Source organism: Fundulus heteroclitus, chromosome 18, assembly GCF_011125445.2.
Source record: "Fundulus heteroclitus isolate FHET01 chromosome 18, MU-UCD_Fhet_4.1, whole genome shotgun sequence".
NCBI lineage: Eukaryota > Metazoa > Chordata > Actinopteri > Cyprinodontiformes > Fundulidae > Fundulus > Fundulus heteroclitus.
The window spans coordinates 35,793,283-35,805,935 of record NC_046378.1 but is presented as its reverse complement, the minus strand read 5'-3'; the positions used below and the strand labels follow the sequence as shown (position 1 = coordinate 35,805,935).

Here is a 12,653-nt window from a genome sequence, read left to right as displayed (position 1 = left end):
CACATCGAATTATTGGTAGGGACATGTCCCTATGGTCCCTATACAAACCTACGCCCATGCTTGTGGCCCCTCCAGACACCACTGGCAACCTGTGCTTTTTCCAGAAATCCCAGTTTTGATCTGAGAAAACAACTTTCATTGGTTTTCCTGCCGATTTTACTCCAATTTTTTCTTGGTTTTGTTTTTGCTCCCCTTCTTGTCACAAGTAGTTGTCTGAAGAAATTCTTCACCTCAACGTGTGTCTAGATGCCCCCACTTGCTGCCATTATCGGTCAAGCTCTGCACTGGTGGCAACACAACTCTTGACCAAAAGTAATCCTGAATGTGAGGCCATTTTGATGCAAAGCAATGATGGATGCATGGAGTAGAAGAAGCAAATAACTCTCTTACTGCATCGTTACAAAAGGAGAGCTGCAGGTTTGCTAAACACACGTCTCCACTAAAACGTTTGTCTGTAGACAAGCTTTTGAGCTTATAGTGTCTCTAATTCTCAATAATTTTGTTTTTTTTTCACCAAGGGGAAAATTGATTAAATAATTAAAATTAAATAAAATGACATTTTATTACCATAAATGAAACTGCACATACCAAGTGGTCAATTATTCATACATCAAAAGGCAAGATGCCACTAATATTCAAGACCCAGTGATAAAATAAAATATGAATTTAGCTGTGTATATCCATTATTAATCCAATTTAACTTCATACTTTATGCAAATTAAACATGACCATCAACTGTTTTAAACTCTGTCAAGCAAGTCCAACCCTTTTACTATTATTACCTAAATGTAACACCTTCTCTCAATATACATGGAGCTTCGTGAGTAATGTATGAGTTTTAATCTGCAACTGAAATCCTTGTTTTCAAGCCAAAGCTCATTTAATTTGTGACTTCTTTAAACTTTATTTTTTTAGAATTGCCCAAACAAAATTTAAAGAATTATGTGAAAAGTAATAAACAAGCAAATCAACAAAATCTGCATAAATATTTTAAACAAAAACTGATAATATGAAATGTAAAACATTTAAAGTCCTGTCAGATATTAGGGCTGTTTAATTTTACATTTCTGAATCAATTCTCATATTATGAGAAAGATTAAAAAATTATTTAAAAAATGCATTTTCAACTGACCTTACAGCCCCCATTAACTATTACCTTATTAATTTGCTGTTGAATGTTAATATAATATTATGTTGCCTAACTAGTCACATAATTCAGGTAACAGCTACATTTTTTTTATCCCAGCAGTCCAGTTTGAGATCGGATAAAAAATTTTTATTTAATAAAAAAAAGAAAAAAAAAGAAAGAATCGATTCTAAATCTTAAGAATAAGAATAAAATTGATTCTTAAAATATGAATCGATTACCAACTCTAGCAGAGAACATCTAGAAAAAACGCCAGGGTTAAAAAACCTAAATCTAAAAACTGCTGGACCGCAGTTATTATTCTTTAACTAATTTTTCACTTTTTATTTTCTGTATCTTAAAACAGCTGAACATGGTGATGCATTTGATAAGAACAGAAGAGAAATTAATAGATGAAAGTTTATTTCTTGTATTCTAAAAGCTAACAAATTGAGTCTTTTTCTGCTCTTGGACATAAAGAACAAAGATGGCGCCCATCCTAACAAACAACAAAACATAACTTTTCAGTAAATGACAAAAAAAGGCACACTTGTAAAGCCACCAGAGACCAAAGACGGAAACATTTGGCGGAGCTTAGAAGCTGAAGTGACTTTTGATGTCTTTGATCTGCTTCATCATGTCTCCGATCTGCTGTCCCTGCTCTCTGAGGACATCCTGGACCACCTTCTTGTGCTGCGCGTTGAGCGGCACCGGCGCCCGGGACGCAGACGTGTCCTTGTCCACCTGCTTCCTCTGGTACGCCATCTTCATGTTCACCTGTCGGATGCAGTTGTCCAGGTTCTTCAGCTGGTCGCCGATGCTCTGCAGCTCCTTCTTCATGTCCTTCTCGCTGTTGGAGAGGACGGGCAGCTGGCTCTGCAGGCTGCACAGCACCTTTTTCACCCGGTTCATCAGCGTCTCCTGTCGGTACTTGGCGTCTTCGTACTTGTCGGCCAGCCTCTCCGCCGCCTCCGTCAGGCTCTTCTTCTCCTCCCTGCACAGGGCCAGCTCCTCCACCTGCTTGGCCTTCTGGCCCGTCAGGAGCTTCACCCGTCTCTGGATCTCCTCCCGGGCCATGTCCTGCTTCATGATGTACTCCTCCCGGAACACCTGCGTGGCTCTGCTGAGGAGCTGCAGGCACTCGGCGGGCGGCGGGGACGCCTCCTTGTCGCCGGCCTTCAGCACCACGGGGTTGTTGGAGCTGCGCGTCAGGACGCGGCGGATGTGCTGCTCGAAGGAGTCGCTGCTGGCCAGGCCGCGGAGGGGCGAGCTGGCGGAGCCGGGGCCCGGCTCGGAGCACAGCAGCGGCGGGGAGGGCGGCCGGATGGAGCTGAGCAGCGGCAGCATGACGCACTCGTAGCCGGCGGTGACGCAGACCATGGTGGCGCCCAGAGACAGGTCGGAGACGATGAGGAAGCCGCGCACCGGAGCCGACTGGCTGCTCAGCAGGGGTCTGGTGCAGAGAATGTGCTCCACGATGCAGCGCTTCTCGGCGGCCAGCTCCTGCAGGCCGTCCTTGTCCTCCTCGTTGGAGCGCAGGAACCTTTGCAGCTTGTGGAGCCATATGAGCCCCACGCTGTGCACGCCGGCCTCGTGGGTGCAGTGGTACCTCTGCTGGCACAGCGGGTCCCTGTGCAGCCGGACGGGACAGGTGAAGTCCAGCTCCTGCGCGTCGTCCTCCTCCGCCGCCGCCACTTTGAGCGTCAGCTCCAGCTCCACGCACTCGAACACGTAGAGGGCCGGCGTCGCCTGCGCGCCCCCGCTCCACGTCTCCACCGCCCCGGCCTCCTCCTCCTCCTCGGACTCCAGCACCACGCAGTGATACAGCGTCCCCGACTCGGTGGCGATCACCAGGATGCAAGGCGCGCAGGGCAGGCACAGGACGGCGCACGCGTCGTAGCCGTAGTTGTCCTCCGCCGCCGGGTACATGGGGAGCGGCCCGGCCGGTCTGGTCGCGCTCAGGCCGTTCGCCTGGCCGGTGTAGCTCACGTAGGTCTCCCCGTTCTCATAGAGGACGTAGAGGGGATAAACCGGCCGGTCCTTGGCGCATTGAGCCGCCAGCCGCCGAGGAGGGCAGCACGCCGGGCCGAAGTCAAAGGCCACGGCTATTTCCCCCAGAGACGCCGCGTAAGAGCGCGCCGGCGGGTGGAGGCTGCTTTCGTCCTCCGACTGCGACACGGGCAGCACCTTGGCCGGCGTGTGGGGCAGCTTCAGCCCGTAGAAGCGGATGGTGTTGTCGGACGTGAGCAGCGCCAGGTGGGGCTCGTCCGTCTCGCTCGGGTACCAGGCCGCCTGGCGCAGGCTCACCGACGGCGAGCTGGTGAAGAAGCGCTCCGCCACCGGGATGGTCTTGCAGTTGATGGTGTCGCGGCCCCCCTCGAACTCGGACCTCTTGCCCCACCGCTGGGGCAGCTCGAGCACCGAGACCCCCCTGAGTCCGACCAGCGCGACGTGGTGCTGCGTGGGGCTGAGCAGCACCTGGCAGACCGGGAACAGGGGCGGGTTGATGCACTGCAGCGTCTGGTACTTCCCGCTGCCCTCGGGCTGAGCGGAGTTCAACTGCCGCAGGTTGGTGGTGTAAAACACGCCTTCGGGGTCGTCCCACAGGAAAAAGTCTCCCCCCAGGCAGAAGGTCAGGTTTTTGGCCTTTTCCCTGCCGCTAGTCCCGCATTCCGAGTCTGACCTCTCGCGTATCTTTTGGAAAATAGCGTGATTCGGTAAATCATTCAGCCAGCGATCTGCGCCGAAGGCCGCCATCTTGATCAACTAGCCGCCCTACGTCACCGTCCTCTTCCTCGTGTTTAACGAAGCTCGGTGCCTGAACTGACGGCGCATTACTGCCACCTAGAGGCAGAACGTTGTACTGAATGTAAAGCTGCGTTCAATTTACCTCGGAAATCGGAAATTACGTATCCGAACGACTAAAACTGTGCGATTTTTGAAGACTTTTGCATTATGGCCACACTAATTTTTCCATTAACAATATCATTGTTAATGATATTGTATACAGCTTCCGTGTATATATCCTTTTACTTCTTATTTTACTATATTCTTATTTTTTGTCTGCACCATCAACACCAAGTCAAATTCTTTGTAAGTGCAAACCTACTTAGCGATTAAACTTGATTCTGATTCTGATTATCACACTTTACATTAAATACAATAGAATACATACATACTATACATAATTTTGGAATCGCATCCTGTCCTTCTTTGTGTGCATTTAGATTTTATTTAGGGGAATCACACATTTTATGCAGTTGCATATTTTTGCAATTATTTGTATTGTTTTGTTCTGACTAGTGGGAAAGGCATGTCTATTTTTTTTAGTTCATGATGTTGACGATCGCAACACATATAGTGTCAAAACTATATATACAAAAACAAGAATAGGAAACTATCAGACCCTTAATTAGGAAATGCTGGTAAAGCTTATTTATATATGCAGTTTATTTATCATTAAAACTATGTGCATGTTGATCATACAGTATGTACCCTCAATAATGGTACATATTATTTACGTCATATTCTTAAATAAGACCTTTTGGACACAGGGTTTGCAGTGTGAAAACCAAATTGTTCATATCTTATCCACTTCTTGTGGTTCTGACATGTTAGAACCTGAAATTTCCTAATCTGACCCAACTAAGATCCAAGTGGGATTAAACTGTTAATAAATGCAGTGAAGAGCTTCGTCTGCTGATCTTTACAAAATTGTCTTCCTTCATTCCGTTTCAGGTAATATACTAGAACAAATGTGAAAACTGAAAAGTGTGGCACGTCTGTATTCAGCCACTCCTGAGTTAATACTTTGTCAAGCCACCTTTTTCCACATCCATCAGCTTTGCACATCTAGATGTGAAAATTGTTCAATTCTTTGCAAAATAGCCCAAACTCAGTTAGATTGGCTTGAAAGCATCTGTGAACAACAATTCTCAAGTATTTGTAAGGTTGGTAAAGGAGGCTAAATACAAATGCATACCGCACCTTTCAAATTTGGATTTGGAACTGTTTTGAGAAATCCAGTAGAATCTTCCTTTCCTTCATTAAGCTCTATTTTGGGTTAGTCTAATATATACAATTATATAGAATCCCAATAAAATCATTCAAGGTTTGAGCTTGTAAAGTAACAAAATGTTTGAATACCTTTGCATGGCTTTATACAATGAAAAACTATTGCTTTGGAAATCTACTAGATAATAATTACCAATGTATATAGCAAAGCCGTCATTACCAGTTCAGCTCATCTGTACGTTTCTCCATACTGGACCATCTGACAGTAAAAACAGTCCAACCCACGCTTCATCTTCTGACACTTTTCATTCTGCATGAAACACATCCAAACAAGACATCAGTAACGTAACTGTGCAATTAGACCTGGAAATAAAATTAATATTTCCTTTTTTAGACCCACAGAGGCGGAATTTGTCTCTTGGCTTAACCCTTCCCTTAGGGAGCAGCGTGCTGCCAACATTGAGTGGCGCACAGGGAGCAATCTGTGGTCAAGGGTCTTGCTCAAAATATGACAAGATAAGGGAAACTAAGTTAAAATATTTGTGACCCTATGTAGTTTCAGAGGCAACAGCACATAACTAGAAATAGTACATGAGCAATCACACTATAGAGCTGCAAATATCATAATGCAGCACACCAAACACAGCTTTTGCAATAAATGCACACATGGGATGCAGCAAAGCAGTTGATAAAGCTGTTATCGTAAAGCTGTTCTCTGAGGTTCACCTTCCCAATATGGCGGACTCCTTTACGTTCCAAACTGGTAAAGCGTCAGTTGTGCGTTGCCCTGGGCAACGCCTCCTAACGTATTATTGTGGCCGGTGTCGTACATTTTGCAGACTCACCATGGCGTTGAAAGAGACCGCGGGGCTGTATGAGACTCTTAAAGCTGAGTGGAACAAGAAAAACCCGAACCTGAATAAATGCGGAGAACACCTGAGCAAGTTAAAGGTGACATATCGGTCCGGTTAATTTATTTCTGTTTATATGAGTGACATCAGGGTTTATTTCGATACTCGGAGGCTGTAGTGTTAGCTACAGCTAACATAGCCAAACATGCTAATACTGTAGCTTAGCTAAGGTAATGCTTTACAGGTATTATTATAAACATTTGTTTGCAGTCTTTGTGTTCGTAAGACAGTTTAGTTGTCTCTTTTTTACGTTTAGGCATTTTAAGTCGTTTTTTAAGTTTTATTACAACGCCGTGGAAACAAACCATGACGTGCTAATGTCGGCAGAAGTTGAACGGAGACATTTGATCAGAAAAGTTACCCAAAGCCGTGGATTTTACATTCTTGATGAAAATAGTTTTTGGTTGTTTTTTCGCTTTCACAAAATGCCATTTTGAAAGACTGCAGGTCTCCTAAAAAGAAAAAGAAAAAGTGATCGTATTGAAAAGTAAAAAAAACAAAAAACAAAACGGTTACCAGCAACAAATTGTCAACATATGTAGAACATTTGTAGGAAAAATTACATAAATGCTTAAAAATGGCAAATTCAAACAATTAAGCGTTTAGACATGGATGGGATTATTAATAGAAAAAGCTCAACACTTTCTTAATGAGCGGTAGTAAATTTTTCTTTTCTGGTTGATTGTAGGAGTTATTTTGCTGATATTTTGTTTCATTATCTGTTTTGATCTTATTATAATTATTGGTTTAAATTTTTGTCCTAATCCATTTTTGGATGAGACTTTGACCCCGAGTCAAACCAGATAAACTGATATAAACCTGCTGGCAGATGATCATTATTATCCCCGTTACTATTCACTATTTATACTTTATTATACGAGATCACAATAAATCATCTGCTTTGAAAACGTGTGCGATGAGATTTGAAGGCATACATTAAGACGTATTCCGATTTATGATGGCTAATTTCAATTCCAACAAAGGTTTGGTCATAGGAACCCAATCTAAATTTGTGAAGGAGTGAAATAACGAGCAGTTGTCTATTTACATGTTAAACTAATAGTTTTATTTAGTTTCTTTGGGTTTTTTCTTTAATTATTTCCCTTTTTAATTTTTTTTGTCAAGGATCTCATTTGTTTGTAAAATTAGATTTTTGTTGTAACATTTGATTCAGAAAAAAGTTAAACCAAGACAAAATAATGTCGATTGAAACATAATGTATTTGTTTTGTCACACATTGAAGAAAACATTTCTCAACATTCATGTTTGGCTGAAACTACTGAACTTATTTTTCCAGGTTTCCCTGTTGGAATTGAACTTTTTACCGACTAGTGGATCGGCGATCACCAAGCAGCAGCTTATTTTAGCGCGTGAGTTGAACAGAGTCAGATTGAGCTACATCAGTCATACGTGGGTCTTTGGTGCTTTTATAATAAAATGTTCTGTGCCCTAATCCAAGTTGACGCTCGTTTCAGGCGATGTCCTCGAGATCGGAGCCCTGTGGAGCATCCTCAAGAAAGACATCCCATCTTTTGAGAGATACATGGCTCAGCTAAAATGTTACTACTTCGATTACAAGTAATGTCCTCTGTTTGTCTTATTTATTGATTTTTTTTTTTTGAGTTTTCGCCAAAATATTTGATGATTTCTTTTGTAACCTAACATTTTTTTAATTAATTTTTTTACATTTGTCTTTTAGAGAAGAACTACCTGACGCTGCCTACATGCACCAGCTGCTGGGACTAAACCTGCTCTTCCTGCTCTCTCAGAACCGCGTGTCTGAGTTTCACACGGAGCTCGAGAGACTGAGTGCAAGAGATATTCAGACCAACGTCTACATCAAGCATCCTGTCTCTCTAGAACAGGTGCACTCATTTATTCCTGGATGCAGCTGAACATTAGAACAACAAAATTAATTTTTTTCTTTTATTTAGATTTTCACGTAAACAATTCTGACAGGTAGAACAGTTTTTAATGTATCGCAAAACGAGGGGGAAATGTTGTCTTGGACATATATTAATGCGTCAATGTGTGTCTTTGTCCACACATATAACCACACCAGGTTATAAGGAGTGTGAAATATTCTTCTCAAGTGTTTAATATCACTCTGCACTGCAAAAAGGGAACTTAAAGTAAGTAAAGTTTTCTTGAGATGAGTGTATTTTCCTTGATTTGAGCAGGAAAATAAGACTATTTGCCAATGTAATGAGATTTTTGGACTTAAAATAAGAACAATTCATCTCCATCATCTTATTTCAACTGCAGGATATCTAATTATATTATTTTAGGGGTAAAAATACTCATTCAATTGGCAAATTATTTAGCTGCTCAAATCAAGAAAAATATACTAATTTTAAGACAATTTAACTTTAACTTCCCTTTTTGCAGTCCGCCCCTCTGCGTACACAGCTCTCTCCTGAGATACAGAGTTATCCGTCTGTCAGGAGGACAGAGTAGCTGGACTACACTGCCCTGTTTCTAACATCAGGCCAAAATAAATTAACTTCTATATTGAATTAACTTACTAGGTTTATTGTTGCTAGCGTGTACTCCAGGCTGCCTTACATTAATGCAGTTCTAATTTAGACATTACAGTCAGGCAGTTTTGTAGACAGCTCAGGGGTCCTATCAGGTAGTGACAGTGTACCGTAATTCTCTGAATGTCCACTAAACAGAGCGGCTTCGTTCCTAACCAATGTCATACTTACACATTTTAACAGATTTTTGAGCACATTGTACCACATAAAATCAGTCAGTTAGCACAACGGTGATCATAGATAAAGCGCACCATCAATTTTTAAGAAATTTTAAAGATATTAAGTGCGACTTATAGTCCAAAAATACGGTAAATGTTGCTCGTCTTCATGTATAATTGGGTTACAGAAGAAGAGATTTAAACATATCCTCTCCTCACTGACGAGCTCCTCTGGTCGTGTGTGAAAACAGTTTAGATCTATTGCAGGTTTTTGCCTGTCGTTGGTGGATATGCTTTTTATACATTATACTCACTAACGCCACGTCCACAATAACCCAAGTTGATATGAACAAATCGTTTATCTGTCTGTCTTTTCAGTACCTGATGGAGGGAAGCTACAACAAGGTATTTCTCGCCAAAGGAAACATCCCTGCTGAGAGTTACACCTTTTTCATAGACATTCTGCTGGACACCATCCGGTGAGGATCAGTACACGGCATATGTCTGTTAGAAATTAGACTTGTTTAGAGGCACTGATCAGAGTTTATGGGCCGCTTTGTTTATACATTTCTGATCTGCAGATACAGATTTTGGGCAAATCTGACATCTCCTTGACATAATTAATGTTAGATGGTAAAAGAATAGCAATAAAATTAAAAAAAATTCCAGCGGTGAGCGATCTACGGCTGTAAAACTGTTACTAATGTATTAAACGGGACTTATCATGCCAAATCCATTTTTTGTGTACTTGGAGTCTCTAGAAGTGCAGAATAGTTGAATGAACTCTCTCCAGGTGCCGTACACTGCAAAAACACAGCTAACAATAAGTAAGCATGTCTTGAAATTAGTGCAATTGTCCTTGATTTGAGCAGGTAAATAAGATTATCTGCCAATAGAATGAGTATTTTGACCCCTAAAATAAGACAATTAGACATCCTGCACTTGAAATAAGATGATGGAGATGAGTTCTTCCTATTTTAAGTGCAAAAATCTTATTCCATTGGCAAATCATTTTATTTACCAGCTCAAATCAAGGATAAATGCACTAATTTCAAGAAGATTTTAGTTACTTTTAGTTCCGTTTTTGCAGTGTAGATATCTTTCTGTTTGGGCCATTTTCTTTCAAGCCATTCTGTTTTCTCTGTTCTCTATTACGTTTTCTTTTAAACAATTATGTCATCATATTTGCTTTGGAGCTGGTAAACATGGTCATGGACTTTCAGCGAACCGGTTTTGCGAATCCGTCTTATTTTTATTTTTTTTTTCAAGCTGAAGGCTGCCAAAGCTACAAGTGGATAAGTGAAAGTGTTCAGTTGTTTAGTGTATTAGTTTTCGCTTTAAATTGGTTTTATTGTTTCTTTTAAGTGTTTTTATCTTTTTATTTTAGTTTTTATTTTAAATGGATGTGTTTTAATTTGTGCAGCACTTTATTCCAGCTGTTGGCTGTTTTTAGGCTCTTTATAAATAAAGATATGGGATGGTATTTAGGGATGGGTACCAAATTCTGTACTTTTATAGGTATGCAGCAAAACCTGTAGGTACTACTGGGTACCAATTGACGTAAAATCAAACGGTACCATGTTTTGGTGCCTAAACGCATCACTGTGACGCTGAGGGAGTGGAAGAGTGGGCGAAACCCGCCTGCAGTCAGAGCAAAGAGGGGAGAGCCTCTCTCATTGCAAACGTATCCCGCCCTGATTTAAAAGCAGGACAAAATGTTTTTGATATAGTTTTTTATTTCTTCTCTGATAACTGTTGTTTTGGTTAAAAAAAATAGTTTATATGCTGTGTAATCAGGAAATGTATTAACATTCCTAAATATTTTTAAACTTTGCAGTGATGAGATTGCGGGCTGCATAGAAAAGGCCTACGAGCAGATCCAGTTCAGTGAAGCGACCCGAGTGCTTTTCTTCAACTCTCCCAAAAAGATGACAGAATATGCCAAGAAGGTAAAACAAAATCTTACTTTCAGGAGTTTTATTTATTGGCTGCTTCAGTTTGGATCCATTAATGTTTGTTTAAAACTATAAACGTATTAATTTAGCTTCTTTTCACATTGCTGATGTCATTGTGGTTAGAAACTCTTCATAACTTGAGTAAAGATGGAAAGTTCTGATATTAACCAATGATTCTTGGTGCTAAAACAGTTTTTACTTGCGTTGTGAAATTAAATGTTGTTGGGTTTTTTTGCACTATAATATAAAAAAAAATAACCAAGGAGGACTATTGTTCTGTTTGTCTTCAGAGAGGCTGGACTCAGAAACCAGACGGCTATTACACTTTCACCAGTCAGCACCAGCGGACAGAGGAAGTGACCATCCCGTCCACAGAGCTGGCACAGCAGGTCATCGAATACGCACGACACCTGGAAATGATTGTGTAATCCGCCCCCAGGAGAACCGCGCCATGCACAGGCGCGCTCGGATAAACGCGCCACTGGTCCAGTTTACATCCAGGCAGCTCAGACTCGCACAGGGGTGTAACATTAGAGTTCATTTATTCCCACAGGATTGGTCCTTAAAAGTATCTGGTATGTCATTGGAAATCAAAACTGAAAATATAACAGTGTAATCTTTGGTCCGATTTTTACTGAAGCCAGTATTTATCCTCAGAAAATAAGAGTTTTGGCCCCAGCTGCAACATAAAAAAAATACTTTGGACTTTTTTTTTTTTTTTTTTTTTTACAGCTACTTGAAGCTTGATTAAAGCCGTTATCCTGAGGCTCACTGTGTCAGTCGGCACAATTCAGCATGGTTGTTTTCCTCGTTGATTTTCTTCAGTACCTACAGAAATGTACCGCCCTTCTTTGTGGCCACAACTGAAAGAAATGCCATTAAAGTTTGTTTCCTAAGCCACGATGTCACTTCCTGGATGATTTATATCATGACATAATTGTTTGTTTGCAATAAACTGTTCAGAAAATTATCGTAATTAAGTGGATTTATTTATTCATCAGTTCGTTTAACTCATGAGTTTGCAGGTCATTATTTGTACCTTAAATTTTCCCCAAAATTTGAGTTTTTAACCAAGAAAATTGAATTTATTGAACTCCAGAAAAGATCCCGCAGATCATCTTAAGTGAAGGTTTTTAATAGAAAATTTTAATTTCTATTTAAAATTGAATCATTCATATATATATATATATATATATATATATATATATATATATATATATATATATATATATATATATATATATATATATATATATATATATATATATATATATGAATGCAATATTAGGAGCTTGCCTTTTTGAAAAGAAGACTTTTGAATTTGAGTTTTATTCTTTCATTACTACAACAAACATTACAGTCCTACATGGCAACAGCAGTAAGGGCGTCCCAAACCTGTTGGATATAATGTCAATCAGAAAAAGCTTTTTCTGTAGTGTATGTACACATTTGGGCATCTGCGCCCGCTCACAAACAAATAAATGTAATAAAATAGTAATAGAAACAATGTACACGTTTTAATTGACATGGTTTAACCACAAGTTCATTGCCTTTTTTAAATGATAAAATGATTAAAATAACAGCTGCTTTGTAATCCCCCCCCCCAAACTTATACTTTGGATTTTTTTCTTAGAGTTCCTGAATATGTTAATTTTATTTTATTTTGAAAAAGAGTCTTTCAGCAACATCTGAATAATGTTTCAGGTTTGTAAACTTCAGTCTGTGTGCCAAGTACAGTAGTAGTAGTAATCTTTAAAACCGTGATAATTTTTTCCAATATTACATAATATTTTAAAAGTGATTTGAAGCACCCGTGTTCAGTAGGGATGCCTAAAATTGTTTTCCACTTTATTTCTTTTTAGATTTTAAACTCAAAATAGTGTTTTTTTCTGGAGTAGCTTGTCCGTTGTTTTTTTAGACTTCACTGCTTGAATCCAGTTTCCTGTTTGTGG

At 40.4% G+C, this 12,653-nt stretch overlaps 2 protein-coding genes across 2 annotated transcripts; one reads left to right on the top strand and one right to left on the bottom strand.

Annotated features, from left to right (window-relative positions):
• Positions 1 to 652: 652 nt before the first annotated feature.
• On the bottom strand, positions 653 to 3,918 carry nup88 (nucleoporin 88). The gene has a single exon (XM_012868313.3). The coding sequence runs from the start codon at positions 3,881 to 3,883 to the stop codon at positions 1,721 to 1,723; it is 2,163 nt and encodes a 720-aa protein (XP_012723767.2). The 5' UTR covers positions 3,884 to 3,918; the 3' UTR covers positions 653 to 1,720.
• A 2,033-nt stretch (positions 3,919 to 5,951) lies between these two features.
• Positions 5,952 to 11,677, top strand: psmd8 (proteasome 26S subunit, non-ATPase 8). The gene is made up of 7 exons (XM_012868318.3): positions 5,952 to 6,091; positions 7,349 to 7,421; positions 7,527 to 7,629; positions 7,751 to 7,916; positions 9,125 to 9,225; positions 10,584 to 10,695; positions 10,992 to 11,677. Exons 1-7 carry the CDS (start codon positions 5,987 to 5,989, stop codon positions 11,127 to 11,129), a joined length of 798 nt encoding a protein of 265 aa, XP_012723772.2. The 5' UTR covers positions 5,952 to 5,986; the 3' UTR covers positions 11,130 to 11,677.
• Positions 11,678 to 12,653: the final 976 nt, after the last annotated feature.

Bases quoted from the DNA above. Each gene is read 5' to 3' on its own strand.
- psmd8 (XM_012868318.3), top strand. From the start codon at position 5,987: ATGGCGTTGAAAGAGACCGCGGGGCTGTATGAGACTCTTAAAGCTGAG. The intron at 7,422-7,526 runs GTGAGTTGAACA...CGCTCGTTTCAG, and splicing joins GCAGCAGCTTATTTTAGCGC to GCGATGTCCTCGAGATCGGA. The intron at 10,696-10,991 runs GTAAAACAAAAT...GTTTGTCTTCAG, and splicing joins TGACAGAATATGCCAAGAAG to AGAGGCTGGACTCAGAAACC.
- nup88 (XM_012868313.3), bottom strand. From the start codon at position 3,883: ATGGCGGCCTTCGGCGCAGATCGCTGGCTGAATGATTTACCGAATCAC.